This window comes from Erythrolamprus reginae, chromosome 6 (genome assembly GCF_031021105.1).
Source record: "Erythrolamprus reginae isolate rEryReg1 chromosome 6, rEryReg1.hap1, whole genome shotgun sequence".
In the NCBI taxonomy this organism is placed as follows: domain Eukaryota; kingdom Metazoa; phylum Chordata; class Lepidosauria; order Squamata; family Dipsadidae; genus Erythrolamprus; species Erythrolamprus reginae.
Window position 1 is genome coordinate 38,696,600 of NC_091955.1, and position 26,474 is coordinate 38,723,073.

Sequence of the window (26,474 nt, forward strand, 5' to 3'; positions counted from 1 at the left end):
TTAAATTAACTCAGTCTCTACCAATAAGATTGGTGAATTACCCATGTTGGACTCTCCTTCCAGTGCATCGAGAAGACCGTTCAGGTATGTACAACGGTTCTTACCGGAGTCCACTGTCCTCCCCCGTCAAAGAGTCCGATTGCCAAAATCGGCAAGGTGCACCATTGGTTCCTGTCGGGAGCAGACAATTGAATCCGGAACCCACTTCTGACACCAGTTTGTTCGCTCAAAATCTCTGAAAGAAATAATCAACCAAACAAGGCTTTGGAGTAAGGAAACAAGGTTTATTTGGGCGCAGCAATCTCTCTACTGCCCCAAGAGGCTGGCCAAGTGCGGTGTCACCCTGAGGATGCACATCATGCAGAGGTGAAATGCAGGTTTATATATCTTATCCAGAGACCTGCCATTCCCACCTGCTAATCTGGTGGTGGGTTACAAAACTAATCACATTTCCCGATACATGTCCTACTCCTTCCTTCCTACCTACCTACCTATCCCTTATCTTATCTTCTAGCTGCTAAAGCACAAGTTTCAACAGAGGTACAGGTTTCCCATTACAAGGGTTTCTTAAGATTACTGACAAAAGTATGATCTACCAATTCATGCTTACTTAGCTTATATTCAAAACTTTAAATTTTAGAAATTTCTTTTTTCAATGCATTATTTTTATTACTAGAAGTTTCCTTAAAGATTTACTTACGACTCTGTAAAATTAATCAGTGAAAGAAATCACTGGTTTTCATCAGTTATATTTAACAGTGAAAATGTTCATTTTGAAAACTTCCATATATTCGAATTTAATAGGCAACTATAGAAATAAATTTCTCTGTGGAATTTAAGGAAGAATCCTAAATTAGAATCCTCTTATCTACATATGTTCTTTTCTATTCAATAACTCTTTTTGATCGTAATGTCTAGGCAAGTTTACTTAGGGAACCTTCAAATCTGACTTGAATGGGGTGCCATTTTATAAAACTCTACATGATGCTTCATTCTAAACTCAGGAAATAGTATTCTTCAAAGACTCCAATCTCTTCCTTAATTATTTGAAGATTGGAATCATTAGTCTAAATTAAAGTTCTTTTTCTGGAAGAGCAGGCCAGCGTAACAACATATATGCCCATCATTTTTTTTTAAAATAGTCAATCTACTGCCACCAAACATTGCTTCCATTTTCACAAATACTTTCACTGCCCTGAAAGAAACACTGGAAAATATCAAGTGTCTCTAGGTCTCATGGATACTACCAGCTTCATGACTGGTCCTCCATTACTAGGGAACCAAATAACAAGTCAGCGAACCAGCTATTGCTTTGCGGCTTGCAATTTTAAGAGCAAAGATTATGTTTAAAAGTTATGACCATGATTGGCAGTGTATATGTTAAACTAACTGAATACCTATGCTCTGCTACGAAACTATGCGATCGGGCTTGATAAATCGACACTTGCAGTTTGAAAATTAATAGTTACAATCAGCCTCTCCCCTTCTCTCTTCAGGCTTGTCCCATAGAGGTCTCTCCTCTCCTATCCCACTTCTCTCCCTCAGATTGGCCCCACTGATCCTCTCCTAACCCCTTCTCTCCTCAGTCTGGCCCCATTGATCCTCTCCAAACTCCCAGGCCACAGGCCGGATGAGTCTTGTGCTGATCATGCCCAAATGGCAGTTTGAACAGAGTTCTTTTCAAGTGGGGAGGGAGTATAGAACATCTAACTCCTTAGCATTAGAGTGTGTTAATAATAATATATAAGAAATACTAATGCTATGATTGTCATTTTGAAAAATCCTTTCTAAGCAAGCTCCTAGAAGCCAAGAGGAACATATGTGCCAAATTTTAAGTTTGTAGGCTTTGTGGTTCTGGAGATGTGATGCTGCATGAGTGTTTTTCGTAGATAGATGGGGGGGGGGAGAGAGATACAGAGATGCAGACAAACTTCTCATTGACTAGAGCAGGGGTCTGCAACCTTAAACACTCAAAGAGCCATTTGTATCAGAGTTTGTTGCATAAAAGTCAAAACCAGAAGCACACACAGATAACTGATTTAACTGGATTCATTAACGTCTTTATAAATATAGTAATATACAGTAATATACAAATATAATAATATATTGTATACACAATACCACACATAGATTATTTATTCAATTAGCAACAGTTACAAATGGTTTCATTTCCAGCGGCAGATGAACACAGAGAACATAGCACAGAGTGGATTGGCCATGTGCAGCCTCAAGCTTAAGTTTTCAGTTTTAATTCTCTGTACAGTTCCTATTGGCTGACTTAGTTGCTATGCCTATTAATTGATTAACCTTGTTAACATGGTTCTCCCAGTTCATGAATATTTTAAAATTTGGACCCATTTCTCACAGAAAAGAAAACACTCAGGAGCCACAAAACCTGGGTGGGTGTGGCCAACTCACTGTCAATCACTCCCACCCAATCACATGACAGTCAAGCCATTCCTCTGCAGCCGGTCATTGGAGCAGATAACAGATGGTTAAATTATTTGCAATACCCACCTAACCCCTCTCCCAGCCACCTCTTGTCACAACCCAGCCTCACCTCCCAGCCACTTGCCTCAAAGGCCTCAACGTATTTATGGTTCTATAAAAATATCTTTTTTCTCTTTTTTCTCTCTATCTCTCTCTGTCTATCTCTGTCTTTTTTCTCCTTCCCTCCCTTTTTCTCTTTTCCTCCCCCTCCCCCCCTCCCTCTCTTCTTCCCCCTCTCTCTGGTTCTCTCTTTCCCTTCCTTACACTCTGTCTTCTCTGTCTTCTCCCTCCCTCCTTCTCTTCCCCTCCCACTCCCTGTGTATCTTGTCTCTCTGTCTTTCCCCTCTCTCTTTTTTTCAATCTGTTTCCCTACCTCTCTCCCCCCTCTCTCAATGAGTTGATGAGCAAAATGGCAAAACTACTTTCAGTAATTTCAGACACATTTCATCTTTAAAATACACAACGTATATCCCTTACCGCTCCCTCTATTCCTCTCCCTCTCTGTTTCGCTCTCTCTTTCCAATTCTCTCACTGTTTCTCTCCCTTGCCCCCCTCTTGCCCCCTCTCTCTGATATCCGGGAGGTAAGAGGAAGATGATGACACAGGGTCACATTGTGACTCCAAGTCATAATGGGCTCCAGGAGGAGGGGACCCCAACTCTCCTATTAATGAGGCACGCTTAATTTCACTGTGCTACACAAGGCGCTGCAATAGCAGCGGGCAGGCCATGGAGGCAGCAACTGCAAATGTAACACAACAAAGTCAGAATGCTGTTTTGCATAAAGGCAAGTTCAGGGGTTCTTTACTCATGCACTAAGACTCCAGCCATCACCTCCGCCATGACAGGGCGACAGGTCTTTCACCCCTCTGCCATAAAAGGGCAACAGGGGGATGAAAGAGCCATATGTGTCTCTGGACACGTGGGTTTGCGACCCCCAGACTAGACTACTGCAAGAGACACATTTTTATAAAAGACAAGATTGGTATAGGTATGTTTTATTAAAATTACTATAATATTCTGTGAATTTGGATTTGAAGCATATTTTCAAGTTGAACTGCAGTGGAATGAAAATATAATGTAGGATTATCTATATCAGTGATGGCTAACCTTTTTGTTGCTGGATGCCGAAAGCGCAATAATGGAATGTGTGTGTGCACCCCTCACATCCCCCGTGCATGCTTGCTTGACCCTCATGTGCACCTCGTCCCTGTGCATGTTCACATGACCCACGAACCCACGCATTTGTGTGTGACCCTGTTACCGTGCATTTGCGTGTGACCCTGTTACCTTCATATGCATGTGTGATCCCCCTGCATGCTCCCCCACATGTGTGTATGATACCCCTTGCATGTACCCCCTACATGCATAGCAAAGATCCAAAAACCAGCTGGCCGACAGGAGGCACATGTGCTTGCACGGTGCAGCTGAGTTGAGGTGAAGACTCATATGCCCACAGAGGGGACTCTGCATGCCACCTGTGGTACGTGTGCCATAGGTTTGCCATCATGGATCTATATAAAAGCTTTTATGGAGGTTTTTTTAAAAAAAAAATTGAAGATCAATAATCTGAGAAGACTGTCAAATCAATTTGATTGAACTAAAAACATAAATTACAATTTATTTTGATAAGCATTTTAACACTTTCTTATATTACATGTATACTAAAAAGAGTTACTTTCAATTTTAGTTATCTGGAAAAATACGAGAAAGTACATCATTTTGGAGAGGATGATGATGAGGTACAGCCAGGCAATCCAAAACCACAATTACCTATAGGTGCAATTCCATGTTCCTATAATTACCAGCAGCACAGTGTGTCAGGTAAATCTTACAGCTAATTAACAATACCATTTATTTTGAATTTCTTTGGGAAGAATTGCACAATGACCTATAGATGAATTGTTATTAATCTGTATTTTTGCCTTTATGAATAGATTTTCTTCGACAAAGTTATGGGCTATCTATGGACTTTAATTCGCCAAATGATTATAATAAATTGGTGCTTTCTCTGTTATCTGGACTTCCAAATGAAGTGGACTTCGCTATTAATGTGTGCACTCTTCTGTCAAATGAAAGCAAACATGTTATGCAGCTTGAAAAGGACCCTAAAATCATCACTTTATTACTTGCTAATGCTGGGGTATTTGATGACAGTAAGTTTCTAATTTGCATAATTCTTTAAAGATAAATGTACTAGTGTAAAATATAATTTTTCAAGTGCTGAAAATCAATCTTCCTTTTAAGCTATTAACTAATTTTATACATAACAAGCCCTGCCACATCAGAACAATGTTTCATAGCAGTGTTTATCCAGATGTTTTTTGTGACATCTGTGGCATAAAGACCACATCTTCCCCCTTATTTGCTTTATCAGCCAATGTTATTCATTGAAAAACCAGGGCCATTTCAAGGCATTTAATTTATTCATAGCCAACAAACTATGTTCTGTATGTATCACATGTTTTTGCTGATTTTTTTTTTAAATTAAGGGAGACTAGGATAGCGCTATTTCGGCCTTGTTCTGGCTTCATCAGCTAGCCATACCCTTACTGGGATTTGATCCTGGGACTTCTCCAATGCGCTGCTTAGGAGAGTCCAACGTGGGTTATACTCTAGTCTTATTGGTGGGGACTGAGTTTGAATTTAAATAATTAATTCTGTCCTGCCCCCTGCTTGCCCCAGAGGGCTCAGTTTTTAAAACTCAGTCATAGAGTAGGGACGTTATATTTTATCCTCTCCGACTGACACCATGTTGGACTCTCATATATATATTTTCTGTAAGAAATTGGCTGGTTAGCTGGTCCACTAGCAAGAACCGCCTTGTTTTTTGATTATATGGGTCCCTTTCCTCAGTGGATACTACCCAGGAGCTGGCTGGTTATTTTTTCGTTACGGGAGCCTCGCCCTCCATGGGCCAGGCTCAAGGACGCTGGATTGTTTCTGCATCGGGCAGGCCCCTGTCCTCAGCGGACATTGCCTTTTAAGACCCGTTTTTATTGCCAGACTTACCGAGGCAGCCGTGAGGGTCTGTCTCTCCGCTGCAGTCGAAACCAGCCCCTCCGAAATGCCTGGAGCTGAGGTCCAGGGCGTGCTCTTTGGCGGCTTTGTTTTTCGCGCTGCAGCCTCTCGGTGTGCCAATCAGATGTTTGGCAGTTTTTCCCCACGCCCTTTTATTGACCCGGCACTGTAATGGTGTCCCCCTCGTCAACCTGGGAGCCGCCATTTTAAGAACCCTCGCCATAGTAACCAGATTACTAGCGGGCGCATGCGTGAGCCGCCAGAGACCTTTTAAGAAATCCCCGGCTTCCTGGTTTCCGTTATTGGCTCGGCAAGTGCAGCGGCGCAAAGTTTAAATGGCTGTCGGAATTTTTTTTGCAAACAGCAACAGCTCAAGAGACGGGAGCTTTGCTTCTTCCTCCCTGGCTTACTACTGACGCTTGTGAAAGAAAGCCAGACTCTGTGGCAAGGCGACACCTGGTGTTCATTGCTGATGGTGCGTGCTCAAAATCTTTTTCTTGACTGCTTCAATGGCTGAAACTAAAAAACAACAGCAAGGGGGCAGAGGAACCTGTACCACTCCCAACCGTGGTTAAGCCCAAGGACAAGGCTCCTTCTAAGGCAAAGTCAAAATCCTCTCAATCCTCAGCATCCTTAAAAGAGGCTGAGAAGAGGATTAAGGCTCTGGAAAAGATGATGGAGCAGGCCCAGAAGAAAACCTGGGCTCTACCTCATAACCAATTTCAACAGCCTTGGAGTCTACCATCCTCCCAAATGGGCATGCCTCCTCAACCCATGGCTACCTCCATGGACTTACCAGAGCCCGCTTCTGCGACCACAGATGAAGACTGGTCTCCTGAGCGTGGAGAGACACTCCCCTTGCCGGTGCCCTCAACCCACACAACCTTTCCAGGGCAGGATGCGGGCTTGCAGCCTCCACCTCTGGTGAATACAAAGTCAGTGCCATCTGCCTCTTTCACACCTATGGCTGCAGGCCTGCGGTCGGGCCCTGACGCTTGGCATCACCTCTCCCCAACAGTGCAAGACATGATTGCCAACGCATACTTGCAGGGCATCACCACTGGCATCCAGCAGTGCCCTCCCACACCTACCAAAGGCCAGCAACCAGAGATATGGCCCATGCCTAATGCCTATTACTCCTATCAGGACTCGCTGGGGGCTCAGCCCCCGTCACATGATAAAGAAAGTGGGGCAGAGGACGAGTTCTCTGAGGATGAAGAGACGTTGGCTGAGCAACTGGTTTTTACCGGCTTGTTTAAACCCGCCACTGTCCAAAACCCTTTTGCACAAAGCAAAGACCACAGCTAGGCTGGGTTCCACTACCAAGCCTACCAACCCATCAGTAGGGCTGGACCTAACTGCAGGACTTTTTATTGAACCAGAAAAGGAATCCGACTTCATCCCCTCATCTTCAATCTTCATCGATAATATAAAGCGCCCATGGGAGAACCATACAACGGCCCCAGGCCCTTCCTCCATCGAAAAGAGGTTTTATGGGTTTGGCCCAGACATTGAAGGATTGCTACAGTTCCCTCCTGTTGATCAACGGGTTGCCAATCTTGTTTCCAATGCTGTAGTCCCAGCAGACATGGAAGGCCTGAAGCCGGACAACCGCAAAGCGGAAACCCTCATCTGCAAATCGCATCAATCAGCAGCCTGGGCATTGCAGGCTGCCCATGCAGCTTCATTTTTTAACCGCACATCCATCGTTTGGATTAAAGAAATGCAATCCAGACTGGGCCCAGAGGACGCTAGACTCTGTCAGGACTTAACCAAGCTTCTCGCTGCAGTGGAGTTTTCCGCAGACGCAACACTGAACTCCGCTAAGTTCGCGGCGCATTCCATGGCGGCCACTATGTCCTCACGCTGCCTTCTCTGGCTCAAAAGCTGGCACGCCGATTCAAGATCTAAATGGTGACTTGCGACGGCCCCCTTCAGCGGGGAGAAACTATTCGGCAAGTCACTAGACCCGGTATTGGTTGAGGACAAAGACAAACACAAGGTCCTCCCTAAGGCTTATAGGCGTGCTGATAGAATACTAGCACCATATTCCTGCATACAGACTTTTCGTTACGACACCACTACAGCCTCTCCCTTTGCACAAGCTCAGAGAACCTACAGCCAAAGCTACTATCGACAGGATAGACTGCCCTTCCCAGACAGGAAGGCGGGGGGGGGGTACCATCCATACACCCAACCTAAACGCCCATTTAGGGGTCAACCCTCCAGAAACTTTCGGAAATCCAAATGACTCATAGACGCTCCCATAGGAGGAAAACTTCAAGGTTTCCTCGCGCAATGGGAAGAGACATCTTCAGATTGCTGGGCCATAAACACCATCCGAACAGGACTACATTTAGAATTCCTTGCCCTCCCGCCCAACCGGTTCTTCACATGCCCCATCCCCGCCAACAGAGCGGAATGGGACCTACTCCAACAAGAAGTCCAACACCTGCTGGACATCGTGGCCATCAAACCGGTACCTCCGGACCAGGAGGTAAAGGGATTTTATTCACACATCTTCCTAGTGCCCAAGACTTCAGGGGGACATCGTTTAATCCTCAATCTAAAGCTACTGAACATTTATGTAAAGTACCGCAGGTTCAAGATGTAGTCACTCAAATCCGTCCTAGCCTGCATCTGTCAGCATGACCTCCTGACCTCCATAGACTTACAGTAGGCGTATTTACATGTACCAATCCACCCGGACCACAGGAGATACTTACGGTTTCACCTGGGAGGCACCCACTTCCAATACCGGGCCATGCCCTTCGGGCTATCCTCAGCACCCAGGATATTTACTAAGTTGCTAGATGTCGTAATGGCGGATTTACATCTCCAGTCCATAAGACTCCAAGCCTACTTAGACGATATCATTATTCTATCCAGGTTGCCCAAACAAGCACAGTTCGATCTATCCTACACCATCCAGTCCCTGCAGGCCCATGGATTCTCAATAAATCTCATGAAGAGTCACCTAACACCTACAACATCGCTTCGTCATCTCGGCATGATCATAGATACAGTCAGTTGCCATGTCTTCCTGTCACCAGACTGTCAAGCATCCTTACTAGAGACAGTACAATCAGTACATCACGACCGCAAAGTACCACTGGCCTTACTATCCAGGCATGTTTGTATCATGTATCGACGTGGTCCCCGACAACTACAATGGTTCTTCCTGCCATTTCAGAAGAACAAAACCAGTCACACCAACAAGCTGGTTCAATTACCGCCCAGGGTCCACCACTCCCTTCAATGGTGGACAACATCAACTATCCACCAGGGCAACTGCTTCAAAGAACAGATGTGCGTTACTGTGACAACCGATGCGAGCCTATCAGATTGGGGGGCACACACAGCACACCAAATAGCCCAGGGCAGCTGGACACCGGAAGAGCTTGCCAACAACAGCATCAACTTCTTGGAGTTAAGGGCGGTATCACTAGCCCTACGCCAGTTCCTTCTCCGGGTGGCAGGCTGTCCAGTCCTCATCCTCACAGACAATGTGGCCACCCAGGCATACATGAACCATCAAGGAGGCACAAAATCACAGTGCCTCATGAAGGAAGCAGAGACACTGGTTTCCTGGGCGGAACAGCACCTGCAGTCCTTGAGGGCAGAGCACATAGCAGGGACTCTAAACACACAAGCGGATTGGTTGAGCTGGGCAACATTAGATCCAGTGGAATGGCGTCTGGACCTGAATATATTCCAGGACATCTGTCTACGGTTCAGCACGCCACAGGTGGATCTGTTTGCCACCCAGGACAATGCACAGCTTCCCCACTTCTTCTCACGCTTCCCGTCCACAGGAGCGGAGGGTGTCAATGCCCTACGCTCCCCCTGGCCGGAAAGGCTTCTTTATGCCTTTCCCCAGACGGCCCTCATCCCAAGGGTAGTGAACAAACTGCTGGCGGAGAGAGCGGAGATGTTGCTGGTGGCGCCACACTGGCCACGCCGTCCGTGGTTCTCAGACTTACAAGATCTATCGGTCTCCAAACCATGGCGGATTCTGGACAGCCAAGTATCCCTCACCATGGGTCGGTTCACCACCCACATCCTCAATGGTGGCACCTCACCGTCTGGCACTTGAGGGGCATCGATTGAGAGCAATCTCCCTACCTGATAATGTAATAGAAACTATCCAGGCGGCCCAGCGGTCTTCAACGATCAGGATTTACGACTCTACTTGGTCAGCATATTACACCTTCTGTACTTCAAAGAACCTGGACCCATTGCAAGATTCCTTAGAACAGATCTTGTCCTTCCTCCAGGCAGGGTTCGAAAAAGGACTAGCACTGAACACCCTTCGCCAGCAGGTAGCAGCATTGTCCACAGTACTCCGCCTGGACAATTTGAGGTCACTGTATCACCACCCCTGCATTTGAGACTTTCTTCACGGTGCTACTAACATTAGACCACAGGTGGTGCACAGGTATCCCACCTGGGACCTCCCACTGGTCCTTCGGGCATTAACTGGCCCGACATTTGAACCAATGCGCTCAGTTCACTTCGCATACTCTCATTTAAGACTGCTCTTCTGGTAGCAATTACTTCAGCCAGAAGGGTGTCGGAATTATCAGTCTTCTCGGTACGGCAGGATTTATGCATTTCCCACCACGATAGAGTGGTCCTGTGACTGGACCCAGCACTTCTACCGAAGGTCAACACGCCATTTCACCGTTCCTAAGAGGTTGTACTTCCGGACTTCTGCACCCAAGCCGCTCACCCTCTGGAACACTGCTGGCATAAACTAGATGTCTGTCGAGCCCTCAAACTGTACATTCGTAGGACACAACCGATTAGAAAATCTGAAGCCTTGTTCGTCTCCTTCCTCCCGGCCACTCAGGGACTCAAGGTCTCCTCCCAAACAATTGTACGTTGGATAAGATCTTGCATAGTGGACGCGTATATTGTACGGTCCCAGCAGGTGCCACAAGGGATTATAGCACACTCCACAAGAAGTGCAGCCACATCCGCCGCCTGGAACACACAGGCGTCAGTGGAGGACATTTGTCGTGCAGCCATGTGGTCATCTCCAACAACGTTCATTAGACATTACCACCTTGATGTCTTTGCCTCCGCGGAAGCAGCCTTTGGCAGGAGAATACTTCAGCGCGTCTGTGCCCCTTCTGCTCCCCTGACCAGGCCTGATCCCTCCCTGTCTCCATAGCTTGGGTATATCCCACGTTGGACTCTCCTAAGCAGTGCATTGGAGAAGAGCCATTGTACTTACCTGAACAGTCTTCTCAATGCGCTGCGTGGAGAGTCCAAAACCCACCCAGCCTTGTTCTTGGCCCAGGGTCGCAGTTCCTTTTATAGTTCTGGTTTTTTTCCTGTGACAAATAAAGTTTTTTATAAAAAGAGAATATGTCTACACCTTCATTTTAAAACTGAGCCCTCTGGGGCAAGCAGGGGGAGGGACAGAATTAATTATTTAAATTCAAACTCAGTCCCTACTAATAAGACTAGAGTATAACCCACGTTGGACTCTCCACATGGCGCATTGAGAAGACCGTTCAGGTAAGTACAACAGCTCTTCTGCCTTGTAAGGCAGAGAATTAACCTCTAGGCCACCAGATGTGATCCCTTCAGCTTTGTACCAGGGAGGGACTATATGTTTTTTCTGTTGGATCACCCTGGTATATTGAAGGAACGTCACAGCTCCTTTTTGCCTGTAGGCCCAACCCAGGGCCATTTCAAAGCAGTTAATTTATTCATAGCCAACAAACTATGTTCTGTATGTATCACATGTTTTTGCTGAATTTTTTTTTAATTAAGGAAGACTACTGTCCAATCCCTTCAGTTCTGTACCAGGGAAGGGGTACATGTTTTTTGTGTCGAATTACCCTGATATATTTTTTCTGTTGGATCACTCTGTTATATTGAAGGAACATCACAGCTCATTTTTTGCCTCTCAGCCCAACCCAGGGCCATTTCCAAGGCAGTTAATTTATTTATAGCCGACAAACTATATTCTGTATGTGTCACATGTTTTTGCTGAATTTGAAAATTAAAGGAGACTAGGATAGATTTATTTTGGCCTTATTTTGGCCTCATCAGCTAGCCATACCCTCACTGGGACCTTGTAAGGCAGAGAATTAACCTCTAAGCTACAGTGTCGAATATATATATATATATGTATGTTGTATGTATGTTGATAGAATGCTAGGAAGGTTTGTGAAAGAAAAAGAAAAGTAACACGCTCTATGCCTGACCTGGAGAATTCTGTTAGGGGGGGGGGGGTCAGGCATAGAAACCAGCTAAATGAGGGTGGAGCAACCCCTAGTGGGAAACAAGGGAACATACTGGAGCAACACGGAGGTAGAGGGGGAGGGGCACAATGCAGGTTTAACGCAGGGGACAAGGGGGGATTAGAACAGTGCAGACCTAGGACGAGGGCATGGGCAAAAAAATTGCAAGAGCAGACATGTACCACCATAGAAAGTAACAACGATAATTGGGGGAAGAAAGAAATATCAAATACCTCCAAAGCATTGCCTCGTAACTCCACCTCCTCCCTTGGGGAGGGAAATAGGCAACAGACACGAGTAAAAGCGGTAGTTCCCCCTTTAACCAGCATGATTAAGCCTACAATTAGGCTTGCTGCAGAGGGGAGGGAAGGGTGTGGCCCAGTGACGCGGGCTATGAGCAGACTGAGTAATGCTTTATAAATGTGATTGTCTCCCATGGCATTTTAATACTCTGACGAAGTTAGCAGCATGCTAACGAAAGCTAAGTTGTTTTATTAAAGTTTTATGTTCCGGTGATCGAGATGGCTGCTGCCTCATCATTCACACATATACCTGGAACTCGCATTTTTAGGACTATTCTTTATATATATATATATATATATATATATATATATATATATATATATATATATATATATATATATATATATATATATATCAGCAAAAACATGATATATATATATATAATAAATTTATAGAGCGTGTTACTTTTCTTTTTCTTTCACAAACCTTTTATTATTTAATCTATTGGATACTATAAACATGCTTCCTAGCATTCTATCAACATACATTGATTTGTCATTGATCATTCTATATTCCATTCTGTGCTCAGATACTATTCTGTTTTATGAAAGTTGGATTTCTCAAAATAATGGAATTACATAAGATACTTTTTCCTGAAGAGAAATATAGTTTAAACCCTTTAGTATATGGATAATCAATAATGTAGCTATTAAACCTTAATGCAATGATATGTAGTGATTTAATGTTTTTTAAACCATTACATAAATTATATAAAAAAATCTGTATTAGCCATTTTTAAATGTGATATAATATTCATTCCATGAAAGAAAATATACAGGTGAAACTTGAAAAATTAGAATACCATGCAAGAGTTCATTTATTTCAGTAATGCAACTTAAAAGGTGAAATGTAATACAGTGGTACCTCATCTTACGAACGCCTCTTCATACAAACTTTTTGAGATATGAACTGGGCGTTCAGGATTTTTTTGCGAGCAGCGGCCAAAACAAGTGCTTTTAAGTTTGTAGGCTCTGATGATCGCAAGTGTTGTATATACTCCTGATCAGTTTGAAGATTTTGAAGACTTTGCAGATTCTGATTCAGATAGTGTTTATGAATTAGTGGCAGGTCCTAATTTACAGGCAGCAGAACCAGGGGGAGGCCAGCCAGACAATGTTTCTATGAGCCCAGAATCCAGTGAAGAAGAGACAAATAATAGATGGTTAAATCCGCATTTCAGAAGGTTTCAGAGACAAAGAGAACATGTGTCAGGGAAGAAATATTAAGGTGATGAATGGATTAATTACTTGCATGATTAATTTGTCACATCCAGGTGCCAGCGGAGAAGAATGGCGGAGTTTTCAATGTTGCTATAAATTCAATGGAAGCCCTTTTTTGTGTATTTTCACAGCTACTTTTATTGCTTTGGACTAACGTTGCCTAGCCATAAATCTTAAGATAAGGGAGGAGTGCTGGAAGGGTGTTTTTATCATGAAGGAATGAGATGAAAGAATTTCCTTGCACATGACGTACTTTGATAGCGGAGAAGGAATAAAGACGGTGTTTTTGCTTTATAAATCTCTGCATTCAGTAAGCCTTATTTCCAACTAAGCAAAGTTCTAGCCAGAAACCAGAACAGCAAGGGAACAGGAGCTAGGCTTTGCCGTGAAGGGTCTCCACCACCACCACCATCCCTTCTGCTGCCGTCATGGCAAAATACCAAGGCATTGGATAAGAGTGAGCACAGGCGGAGAACGTAGCAGCAGGCAAGGGACATTTTGGAAGAGAGTTCGGGCACAGAACATAGCAGGAAGCCAGGGGCATATTGAAGAGAGTTTGGGCACAGAACGTAGCAGGAAGCCAGGGGGATATTGAAGAGAGTTTGGGCACAGAATGTAGCAGCAAGCCAGAGGCATATTGAAGAGAGTTTGGGCACAGAACGTAGCGGCAAGCCAGAGGCGTATTGAAGAGAGTTGGGGCACAGAACGTAGCAGGAAGCCAGGGGCATATTGAAGACAGTTCGGGCACAGAACGTAGCAGGTAGCTAGCTGCCACCGTTAGAACTTAGAATAAATAAAACTCAGAGTCCTTTTTTAAAGTTCAAAAGTAAATTTGTCAAATCAGAACTGGAAGCATCTTAGTCAAAGCAAAGACTGGAGAAAAAGGCAGGATACATGCGTATATCAAAACCCCTTTTTAACCTTCCTTGAGAAAATGACCAATCCCTAGTGTCCATGACTGTGAGGTGGATGTATCTTCATCCCACGTCACATTTATGGAATGTACTTCTAACGGTCTCCTTCAGGTCACCTGGTTTCAAGGAAAACGAAACTTATCTCTCTTCATAGGGCCTCCTGCTCTCTTCCTTCCGTCACCATTTCTATTGACCCCTCCCCGTTACTATTGGCAACCAAGCGTAGAAATGCAGAAACATAACGAAGGTTGACATTCGGACCCCCTGGAACAGGGACTTTAGTCCTAAAAGACACAAAAAGAGAACAAACAATATATACAATTATACATTAGGGTTTCTCAGGGTATTTTGCTCTAAACTGATCAATCTCCCTCTGGGCATTCATGTGTTTCTCATCGACCAACTCAGTATGAGATGTGGGGAAATGTTTCCATGCCACCAAGTACTGAAGTTTGCCTCTATGCTTTCTAGAATCAAGAACTTATTTAACCTCAAAATGTTGCTCTCCTTCAATGAGCAAGGGTGGAGGGGGGTCTGCTTGAGCAGGATGCAAGTTGGATGTGCGTTCCAGTTTAAGTAAGCTAACATGAAACACTGGGTGAATCTTCTTCTACCAAGTTGACCACCTGCACAATTGGAAAAGGGCCCACATATTTGGCCCCCAACTTCTTCGACTTTTGGGTGGTCCTTAAGAACTTAGTAGAGAGGTAAACTCTATCCCCCACTTCGTAATTCACCGCACCACTCCTTTTCTTGTCAGCCTGCACCTTATGGGCATTATGAGCTTCATCAAGAACTTACGAACTACTGGCCAATTTGCTTTCAACTGGGTTACCCATTCCTTTAAAGAAGGATGTTTAGGTTCATCCTGGGGTAACTTCAGAATGGGTATGGATTCCTGTCAGTTTACCAATTTAAAAGGAGTGAATCCTGTCCTACTATGTAGCGAGTTGTTTTATGCAACCTCTGCGAATGGTAAAAGTTCGCCCCAGTTGTCCTGCTGATAATTTAAATAACACCGAAGGTACTGCTCTAATACGGAGTTAGCCCGTTCACACCCACTGTTCGTTTGGGGCTTGTGGGCTGAGCTTAACCCCTGCTTGGTACCTATTAAGCTCAAAAACTCTTTCCAAAATTCCGAGGTGAATTGTACCCCTCGGTCTGAAATTACTCTCTCAGGAACTCCATGAAGACGATATAGATGTTGTATGAACAGTTTCGCTAAGGTTCTGGAAAAGGGGATTTTTGGGCAAGCCACAAAATGAACCTGTTTGGAAAAAAGATCAGTCACAACCCAAATAACCGTATTTCCCCCACTTTCAGGCAAATCCACAATAAAATCCATAGAAATGTCTTTCCAGGATGCCCCGGGTCTTGCCACACTCTGCAACAGTCCTTGTGGTCGACCGGGGGCTGCTTCGCTGCTGCACAAACAGGGCAGCTTGCCACATAAGTCTCAATGTCCTTGTTCATAGAAGGCCACCAAAACTGCCTTCTCAATAGGTGTAGGATCTTTAGGAATGCAAAATGTCCAGTCCAAACCCCAGGAAACTGTCCCCCAAGCAAGCTAGATGGGTGCAGCATTTCAGTCGGTTCAGCTTCTCATTGTGCTATATATCTGGAGGAAGTAATTTTATGGCAGACGCCCTCTCTAGGTTGCCTCAATACAACAATGGTAGATTGGAGATAGTCCAACCGGTGATCCAGCACAACAAAGGGCATGCCCAGCAATCACCAGAGAGCAGAGTTCAAAGAAGGCCAATCTTCCGGACAACTTGGTAGTGGAATTCCAAAACACTCTAGAGACGGATGACTGGTTTCAGACTCATCGAGCGGACTGCATTCAGCGTGCTGGATTAGCATGGATCGGGTCGAGAGTGTATGTTCCAGCTTCGATGAGAACTGTCAGTTCTCATCGAAGCTGGAACATACACTCTCGACCCGATCCATGCTAATCCAGCACGCTGAATGCAGTCCGCTCGATGAGTCTGAAACCAGTCATCCGTCTCTAGAGTGTTTTGGAATTCCACTACCAAGTTGTCCGGAAGATTGGCCTTCTTTGAACTCTGCTCTCTGGTGATTGCTGGGCATGCCCTTTGTTGTGCTGGATCACCGGTTGGACTATCTCCAATCTACCATTGTTGTATTGAGGCAACCTAGAGAGGGCGTCTGCCATAAAATTACTTCCTCCAGATATATAGCACAATGAGAAGCTGAACCGACTGAAATGCTGCACCCATCTAGCTTGCTTGGGGGACAGTTTCCTGGGGTTTTTCAAAGCCTCTAAATTTTTGTGATCAGTATACACCTCAAAAGGTTGCTTAGCTCCCTCTAGGAAGTGCCTCCAGGACAGTAGGGCCCAGCACACTGCAAATACTTCTTTCTCCCATACTGTCCACCTTTGTTCAGTCTCAGTGAGTTTCCCAGAGGTGTATGCACAGGGGTGAAGGCTCTGCTGTTCGCCCTCCTGCAGCACCACTCCTACGGCCACATCGCTTGCATCTACTTGAACAACAAAGGGACGCTCTAAATCAGGGTGTTTGAGGATGGGTTCACCCGCAAACAGTCTCTTTAACTTTTCAAAAGCCGCTTGACATTCCATGCTCCACTGTAATGGTTCATTTGGTTTAGGCTTACCTTCTCCCTTCGTTTTCAACAGATTCGTGATTGGCAGTGCTATTTGGGAGAACGCTGGAATAAACTGTCGGTAAATGTTGGCAAAGCCTAGAAAACTCTACAATTGTTTTCTAGTGCGTGGGGCCTCCCACTACAGGACTGCCTTCACCTTCTCAGGATCCATCTCCACCCCCTGGTGTGAGATGCGGTAGCCCAAATAGCAATTTTACTCTGGTGAAATTCGCATTTTGACAATTTTGCATATAACTCTGCGGCCTTAAATTTCTTTAGGACCTCCCTCACAAGGGTCACATGTTCCTCTAGTGTTTCTGAAAATATTAATATGTCATCAAGGTAGACTCCCCTATATAAATGTTCATGGAACACCTCATTAATTAACTGCATGAAAACTCCTGGCGCCCCCTGTAGGCCAAATGGAAGCACTCTAAATTGGAAACACCCTAAGGGAGTATTGAAAGCCATTTTCCATTCATCTCCTTCCTTGATGCGAACTCTATAGTAAGCCTCATGCAAATCCTGCTCTATTCCCCCCCTCACCGTTTCTATTGACCCCTCACTGTTATTATTGGCAACCAAGCCTAGAAATGCAGAAACATAGCAAAGGTTGATAGCTACGTATGCCCCAACTCTCTTCAATATGTCCCTGGCTTGCTGCTACGTGATGTCCTCGAACTCTCTTCACTATGCCCCTGGCTTCCTGCTACGCTGTGTGCCCCAACTCTCTTCAAAATGTCCCTTGCCTGCTGCTACGTTCTTTGCCTGATCTCTCTTCCAAAATGTCCCTTGCCTGCTGCTATGTTCTCCGTCCAATCTCGCTTCCAAAGTAACCTCTCACCCGCCGCTTCCTCCAGTCGCCGCTTTCTTTTTTTAAAGCCTTAAAGTTTTAGTATTTCCTAATTGGTTTTCACGCATTATTCGCTTTTACATTGATTCCTATGGGAAACATTGTTTCATCTTACGAACTTTTCTACTTACGAACCTGGTCACGGAACAAATTAAGTTCATAAGACGAGGTACCACTGTATATGAGAGTATATGTCATGATTGTGATGATTTTGTGAATCTCCTGGTAGATCGCTACATTGATCCTGGACTTAATGAAGCACAGTGGATCAACACCAGCAGATGACATGGTTCATCACAGATTGGAAACTTCACACTGGACTTCAAGCATCTTGCAGTGTGTACCTCTCCGTTCTTCCTCCATACTTTGGGTCCTTGGTTTTCAAATGAGATGCAAAAGTTTCCATAGTCTGTTGATCTTTTGATTTGGGGAGCCACGCCATCTGCTGGTGTTGGTTCACTGCGCTTCATTAAGTCCAGGGTCAATGCAGCCAATGCTTCCTTCCGGAGATGAGCTTTATCGGGATGCTGATTTCATTTTCCAGCAGAACTTGGCAACTGCCCACACTGCCAAAAGCACCAAAATCTGGTTCAGTGACCGTGGGATTACTGTGCTTGATTGGCCAGCACACTCACCTGACGTGAATCCCATAGAGAATCTATGGGGCATTGCCAAGAGAAAGATACAAGACATAAAGTTGAACAGTGCAGAAGTGCTGATGGTCGCTATTGAAGCATCCTGGTCTTCCATAACACCTCAGTAGTGCCACATGCCTATAGCTTTCATGCCACACCACATTGAGGCAGTAATTGCTGCAAAAGGGACTCAAACCAAGTACTGCATACTTTTCAGAGGTCCTATATTGTTTTATGTTTTATTGATTGCATGTAATATTCTAATTTTCTGAGATGGTAGATTTGGGGTTTTCATGAGCTGTACCCCATAATCATCACATTTATGACAAATCACAGCTTGAACTATCATGCCTTGCATATAATGAGTCTCTCTCATATATTACATTTCACCTTTTAAGTTGCATTACTGAAATAAATGAACTTTTGCATGATATTGTAATTTTTTGAGTTTCACCTGTAGAATCTGCCATTTTTTTCCATATAGGCCTAAAACGTGTCTTCAGACATATATTCTAGAAAGCAGATTTTACAAAAAAAAACTTTGTTCATAATAAACTTCTAACACTTGCATGTAAACATGCATATTTGCCCAGTTCTTCAGAATCGCATTATGAATATACAGTGTTGGCAAAAAAGCATTTAGTCAGATACCAATTGTGCAGATTCTCCCACTTAAAAAGATGAGAGAAACCTGTAATTGACATCATAGGTAGACCTCAACTATGTGAGACGGCGGGGGGGGGGGGGCATGGTCAGCGCCGCGGAGAGACGGCATTTCTTGCGCTCTTGCCAGGGAATGCCGAATCCCCACTTTTTTTGGGGGGAGCCGATTCCTGTCAGATCGGCCCGGAACCTCCCTGGAGTGGCCCCCCATTTTTGGGGTTGGCATACCCTGTGGCATGTTGGCTTTTGATCTCAACTGGCACTGACATAGCTGCAGCGACTATGTACTAGAAAGTTAGAATTTAAAGCATTGGAAGTCATCTGGAAGGAGAAGAAACAGGTTTTTGTGCTGGAGGTTGTGAAGAAAGGGTGAGCTACTATGCCGGAGGGAGACCTTGCTACAATTTTTTTTTTTTTAAATTGTTTTAGAAGTTGAGCTAAAGTGGAAGTGGCCCTAATATTAGCGGACAGTTTAATTAGCATTAAATGGACTTAAAATTAACTAAAACCCAAGATTTTATAATTCATTTTGCTTTTGGAAGTTGGGAGTCAAATTTGGACTTTTGAGACTATTAGAATTTAATTTTGAAAGATTTTATAGAAGCCAAAGAATCGAAAGTAATTGTGAGATTGTATACTGGGGACATCTGCTGGTGAAGTTGAGGTGATACTTGGTTGGAGAAAACAGAAACTACAGCACCATTTCCTTTATTCAAAACTTTAACCAGGATTACAGAGAAAGCGAGGGAGAAGTTAGGAGTGCCGAACAGCTGGAACAGACTGATTAATAGAAAAACAAAGATGGAAACATGAAAGTGTAATTAGATGGGCACTTTCTAAAGGGACAGACTAAAGGATATAATATTGATAAGATAGATGATTTTATATTTAATGAGTTGAAAATAGAGGTGAAGGGATGCAAAAAGATAAATGAATCAAAATGGTTTGATTGAAGAGGGGGTTGATGGTCACATACTTGATGATGATTATAAAAAAATAAGCACTAATTAAATAGATGTGATCTGACACCCTGGAATGGGCAGAGTAAGAAAGGAATTAGAAGAAATAAAAAAGTTTGGAAAGACAGGAAAGGAGAAAACAATGGGTTACAAAAAGATAAAGAAAATTTGGGGGGTATAGCAAGAGAGATGGCACCTTTAGGAGGGATGATTGATTATTAAATATGCATTGATTATGGAATGATGTAATTAGATTTATTCAGGTGTTGTTTTAAGATATGTATGAATTTATGAAATTCTATTAAATATAGAACTATATAGAAATAGAGAGATTGTTTAGATTATTGGAACTGCAAAAGATTGATGAAAAGGTATTATTGACATATTAAAGTTTTGATAGACTTTTATAATCAGGGTATCCAGCAAATCTGGAATAAAGGAAATCAGGGAATTATCTGGGAAATTGGCGGTTTGGGAAATACAGTGATCCCCCGTTTATTGCGTCCCCAACCATTGCGAACAGGGTACTTCGCTATTTTTCAACCCGGAAGTCAAAATACCATCTACGCATGCGTGCCCGTGGGCACGCATGCGTAGATGGCAACCGGGAGATCAGCTGCTGGGCGGCTTCCCTGAGTCTTCCCCCTCTTGCTGGCGTCAGCGAGGAGTTTCCCCACCGCCCACGCAAACTCCTCGCTGCCGCCCGCCCTTCGCCCGCCCACGCCGTTCATTCTCGCCGCACAGGCCTGTCCACGCTGTCTCTCGGCGCTTTCGAGCTGAGTCCGGGAGCGAGTTCGCTCCCGGACTCAGCACGAAAGCGCCGAGAGACAGCGCCAAGGAACGGGCCTGTCCACGCTGTCTCTCGGCGCTTTCGAGCTGAGTCGGGGAGCGAGTTCGCTCCCGGACTCAGCACGAAAGCGCCGAGAGACAGCGCCAAGGAACGGGCCTGTCCACGCTGTCTCTCGGCGCTTTCCAGTTGAGTCGGGGAGCGAGTTCGCTCCCGGACTCAGCACGAAAGCGCCGAGAGACAGCGCCAAGGAACGGGCCTGTCCACGCTGTCTCTCGGCGCTTTCCAGCTGAGTCGGGGAGCGAGTTCGCTCCCGGACTCAGCACGAAAGCGCCGAGAGACAGCGCCAAGGAACGGGCCTGTCCACGCTGTCTCTCGGCGCTTTCCAGCTGAGTCGGGGAGCGAGTTCGCTCCCGGACTCAGCACGAAAGCGCCGAGAGACAGCGCCAAGGAACGGGCCTGTCCACGCTGTCTCTCGGCGCTTTCCAGCTGAGTCGGGGAGCGAGTTCGCTCCCGGACTCAGCACGAAAGCGCCGAGAGACAGCGCCAAGGAACGGGCCTGTCCACGCTGTCTCTCGGCGCTTTCCAGCTGAGTCGGGGAGCGAGTTCGCTCCCGGACTCAGCACGAAAGCGCCGAGAGACAGCGCCAAGGAACGGGCCTGTCCACGCTGTCTCTCGGCGCTTTCCAGCTGAGTCGGGGAGCGAGTTCGCTCCCGGACTCAGCACGAAAGCGCCGAGAGACAGCGCCAAGGAACGGGCCTGTCCACGCTGTCTCTCGGCGCTTTCCAGCTGAGTCGGGGAGCGAGTTCGCTCCCGGACTCAGCACGAAAGCGCCGAGAGACAGCGCCCCCCGGACCCCCAACCCAGGTTTGGGGGGCTGCTAGGAAGCCCCCCATGCCGGCGGCAAACAGCCGCGCCGCCCCCAATCTTCGGCTCCTCGCTAGCGCTGTGGGAGTAAAAACACCGTCTGCACATGCGCAGATGGTGTTTTTACTTCCGCATCGCTACTTCGCGAAAACCCGCTCGTTGCGGGGACTCCTGGAACGGAACCCTCGCAACGAGCGGGGGATCACTGTATCAGGGAATTCATGAAAAAAAAACCGGAATAAATCAGGGCAAAAAATCAAAGTGTATGAAAATGTTTAAAAGTCAGGGGAAAAATGTGTAAAAAAACTAGATTGCGCTGCCTGGCAGAGTCAAGCAAAAAATGAGCATAACTGTGGCAACAACTTGCTTCCTCAGCTACCGATATTTCTCCATGTCTTAGCTATTTGGTATGACATCTTCTATGGTTGGTATGTCGAGCCTTAACTAGATCGCAAGTTACAGGGAAAATGTCAGGGAAATATCAGAGAATTTTAAAATGCTTTCCCCCTGGACACCCTAATAATAGTATTATATGATTATAAGATTATGATAAATGCCTAAGAATTGAGGATTTAAAATAATGGATTGATTAGTATCTATGTTATTTGTATGTTTTTTGTTTTGTTGATTTTCTTAGTTTTAATAGTAATAGAGTTTGGCTCCTTTTTCTTCTTTCTTAATACTATAATCGGGGGGGGGGGTTTGAGTTGATAAGTCCTTTTTTTCTAAGGGTTTTGGAGAATGTATAAGAAGAAAGAGGAGGCATGATTGCGTACCTGAATTTGCAAGAGGCTTGTTAGTATGTCTCAGTGCGAAACCTTCGACATACAATCAGCAGAGTTGTTGCAGTGGTGTAGATAATGCGGGTTAGTCAGATAAAGACTAAGACTTAGTATTAACAATATTCTTATTTACAAATATACAACAATATAATACTAATAGATTACAAACTGCCCACAGCAAAAATAATACAGCTCACAAGCAAAGATATCTCAAAGTAACTCCCCCTCACAGGGAACGGTGCTGGTGCCCTCTTATGGCCAACCAGTCAAGGTTTTTAAAAATACAGTCTTTACTTTCATAGACCAACATTGTCAGTTTAATATATGGCAACTCCAAAGTAGGTTATGTACAATGTACTAACAATCTCCCCCCTTGGGGTTGACAATACAATTTCCATTCAGTTTCATATTGTACTTAGTACAACTCTCAGTATGTAGTTTAGCTCCTTGTGCCTTGGTAAAATTGTCAGGTATGTTATCCGTACTTTTACAGTATCCAAGTTTGGTTATCCCATCTTTTACACACTGTATTACATTTAAATAAGTGATACCTCATCTTACGAACCCCTCTTCATACGAACATTTCATGATACTTTTCATGAGTCTTCGGAGAGGGGCGGCATACAAATCTAATAAATTATTATTATTATTATTATTATTATTATTATTATTATTATTATTATTAACTGGTGTTTAAGATTTTTTTGCCTCTTCTTCCGAACTATTTTCACCTTACAAACCCAAGCCGCTGCTGCCGTTAAGATGACTCGAAGCTCTGGGATTTCCCTGAGTCTCCCCTCGTTGGGAATCTCCGCCTCCGGATTTCCGTTGCCAACCGAAGCGCCCGTTCATTGCTGTGATTTCCCTGAGGCTTCCCTTGCTGGGATTCCCTTCACTTTTGCCAGCACTGCTGGCAAACTCTCCCCTTTCAAACTGCATGGCCAAGTCTTTTTTTCCCCTCCCTTGGCTTTGGAGGTACTATACTAGCAGGATTGAAGGCAAGCAAAGGGGATATCCCGGCAGCAGAAAGGACAGATCCAGGAGGATGGGGGGCAGTCATTTGGATGCCGGTGAGGGAGGAAGAGAAAGAAAGGAGGAGGGTGAGGAAGAGGAGAAGGAGAAGGGGAGGAGGAAAAGAATTCCGTAACCAACCCCTCCACCCCCTCCTAAAGCCCCTTGCTTCCTTCCTTCCCCTACGGCACTCCAGAAGACAGAGCGATCCCCTTCCCAGCCCTGCATGCCAGCGAATGAGTAAGTGACCTGGGGGGGACAGCGGAGGGATAGGAAGAGTGGGGCAGTCATTTGGATGCCGGTGGAGAGGAAGAGAAAGAAAGGAGGAGGAAGAAAGGAGGACGAGGAGGAGAAAAAGAAGGGGGAGGAAAAGAACGAGGAAGCAGGGCTGTCAAGGAAGGCAGAAGCCAAAGCGGGGCTGTCAAGGAGGGAGGAAGTCTCTCCCTGCAACCCAGAGAAAAGAAACCCGGCCTTCCATCTGGGCAGCCTGGAATCAAGGGAGCATTTTGCATTTTCTGGGCATTGGGGGAAGGGATAAGTCTGTCCCAGTGCCCAGACAAATGGGAGGCACAGACTCATGGAGCTCAAGAGAGGAGAAAGGTGTGGGGGAAGTGAGCAGAGTGGAGTGGACAGAAATGGGAGGCAAAGATTCATGGAGCTCAAGAGAGGAGAAAGATGTGGGGGAAATGAGCACAGTGGGGTGGACACAAACGGGAGGCAGGGACTCATGGAGCTCAAGTAAAGAAAGGTGTGAGGGAAATGAGCACAGTGGAATGGACAGAAATGGGAGGCAGACTTATGGAGCTCAAGAGAGGCTCTTTTTGCCTTGCTTCGCTGGGACTGCCATCTCTTGCCACCTCTCGCTGTCCATCCCCCCACTCCGTTTGCCTCAGCTTCGTCTGCCTGCCTTAAAAAAAAGCCTTAATCTTTTGGATTTTCCTAATGGGCTTGCATGAATTATTCACTTTTACATTGATTCCTATGGGAAACGTTTCATCTTATGAACTTTTTTTCTTACGAGCCTTGTCATGGAATGAATTAAGTTCGTAAGACGAGTTACCACTGTACTTCAAATCCATGTGTTTAGATCTAGTCTTGACAGCTTTACTCTTTACCATACTTATAGCTGTGTCAGGGTCTTGACACAGCAGCTGAGTCCTAGGTGACTGAACCAGTAAAGAAACCAGCCCTCCCTTTCCCAGATTGGTCCACGTGATTTCACTTGTAGGTGTGGGTTTGTGTAAATGGAAGTGAACCTCAATTGCTGGTATTGCCAGCCACGAATCCAAAATGGCTTTGTTAATAAATAGAACCTCCTGTGAGAGCACAGCAGTGGGTTGTGATTTATATCTCAGATGCTACTTGGTTCGTTGACATGCTGACTGGTTATCCTTGTATACTGTAATAGATTTTTGGCACTCTATACCCATGTCCATCAGCAACTGCCGATACACCACTAAATATGTACATAACTGCGACAGACTAGTAAATTCGGCCTCCATTGTAGACAAACTAATGTGTTGCTGTCTCATTGACTTCCAGCCTACCAAGACTCCACCAAACATAACAACTAAACCAGTCCTAGACTTCCTGGTCACATTATCATAGGCGAAACTGGCATATGCCGTCAACTCCAACCTATCATCAGGTTCCAAATATAAACCATAATACATAGTGCTCTTCAAATATCGCAATATCCTTTTCGCTGCCTTCCACTGATATTCAGTTGGCTCTTTATTTTACCGTGCCAACTGAATTCACGCTATAAGCTATATCCAGCTGTGACCAATTTCCCAAATATGACAAGCTTCCTATAAGTGAACAATACAGTTCCTTATCAACAGCCTTCCCTATTTTATCGCTATGCACAAAGTAACTCTCCATCTGAATTCTAGCAATCTTACAATCTTCCATATTGTATTTCTTTAGCAGACTATTAATCTTTCCAGCTTGCGATAGCCTATAGTCTTTCTCTGATTTCACAATATCAACACCTAGATATTGCCTAATCTCACCCAGATTCCGTATTCTAAATTTCTTCTGTAAATCTTTCACAATCCTGTTTACAGACTCTACAGACCGAGCAATAATTGCTGTATCGTCTATGGAAAGCAATAAAATCTCCGTGGAACCTTTTCTCTCTCTTGTGAACATACATGGATCAGCCTTACTTGTGTTAAATCCTATGTTCTCCAATTCTTTGACAATTAATGAATTCCACTCGTATCCAGATTGCTTTAACCCATATAAGATTTTCTTTAGCTTTCAGCATCTACCTTTTTCATGAGTAGCACCAGGTGGAATCATAAATATCCTATGCTGCAAGGGCGCATTCAAATACGCAGTTTCCACATCAACATGGTGAGCACAGCATTTGTGCTTTGCAGCCCAAACCAATGCTGTCCTCAGAGTTGCTGCCCGCAAACTAGGGGCAAATACCTCATCATAATCAGCCTCCATCTGGGAGAAACCCTGTGCCTACCAACCTAGCCTTGTACTTAATAGCACAATCGGACCTGGTCTTAATTTTATAGACCCAACGAGATCCTACTAAATGTTCTCCTGGAGGCAACTGAACTTCTTCATAAACACCCAACTCCTTCATTGCAGCCAATTCTTTTCTCATAGCATCATGCCAATATTTCTTCTCCTTATCTGGATACATCTTGATTTCACTATAATGTGATGGTTCCACAACTGCTTTACAAGCTACATTAGTTTAATACCTATCAGGTTCCTGCCAAATTCTAGTACCTCTCCTGGGAACGACTACATCGCTCTTTCTTCACTTCATTTTTTACATCCACTACTGGAGCACTTTCACTAATACCTAGAGCTTCATCATCTGACAACCCCTCATCCACTGACTCTTCAGCGTCACTTCTAACACTGCTACGCAGTCTCTGACAGCTATCTCTCTTCTCCGAAAATAATGGAGTCTGAATCACAACTTCCTTACTTGTCCCTTCAGGATGTTCTACTCTGTTCCATCCAGTATTTTCCAGAAACTTGACACTTGCGCTACACCAACACGCACCAGTGTTCTTGACTCAAAACTTAAAGGATCTGTGATTATTGTTATAGCC

The 26,474-nt window shown here is 44.8% G+C and overlaps 1 protein-coding gene across 6 annotated transcripts in view; it reads left to right on the forward strand.

Annotated features, from left to right (window-relative positions):
* ARID2 (AT-rich interaction domain 2) overlaps positions 1-26,474 on the forward strand; it is a 453,518-nt gene that overhangs the window by 156,978 nt on the left and 270,066 nt on the right. For 5 of the 6 annotated variants that reach the window (XM_070755580.1, XM_070755575.1, XM_070755576.1 and 2 more), the window contains 2 exons: positions 4,179-4,312; positions 4,426-4,644. In XM_070755580.1, coding sequence (XP_070611681.1) covers positions 4,179-4,312; positions 4,426-4,644 — 353 coding nt within the window. Of the gene's footprint in view, positions 1-4,178; positions 4,313-4,425; positions 4,645-26,474 lie in introns of those variants that run through there. The other variant, XM_070755578.1, reaches the window with a different exon arrangement.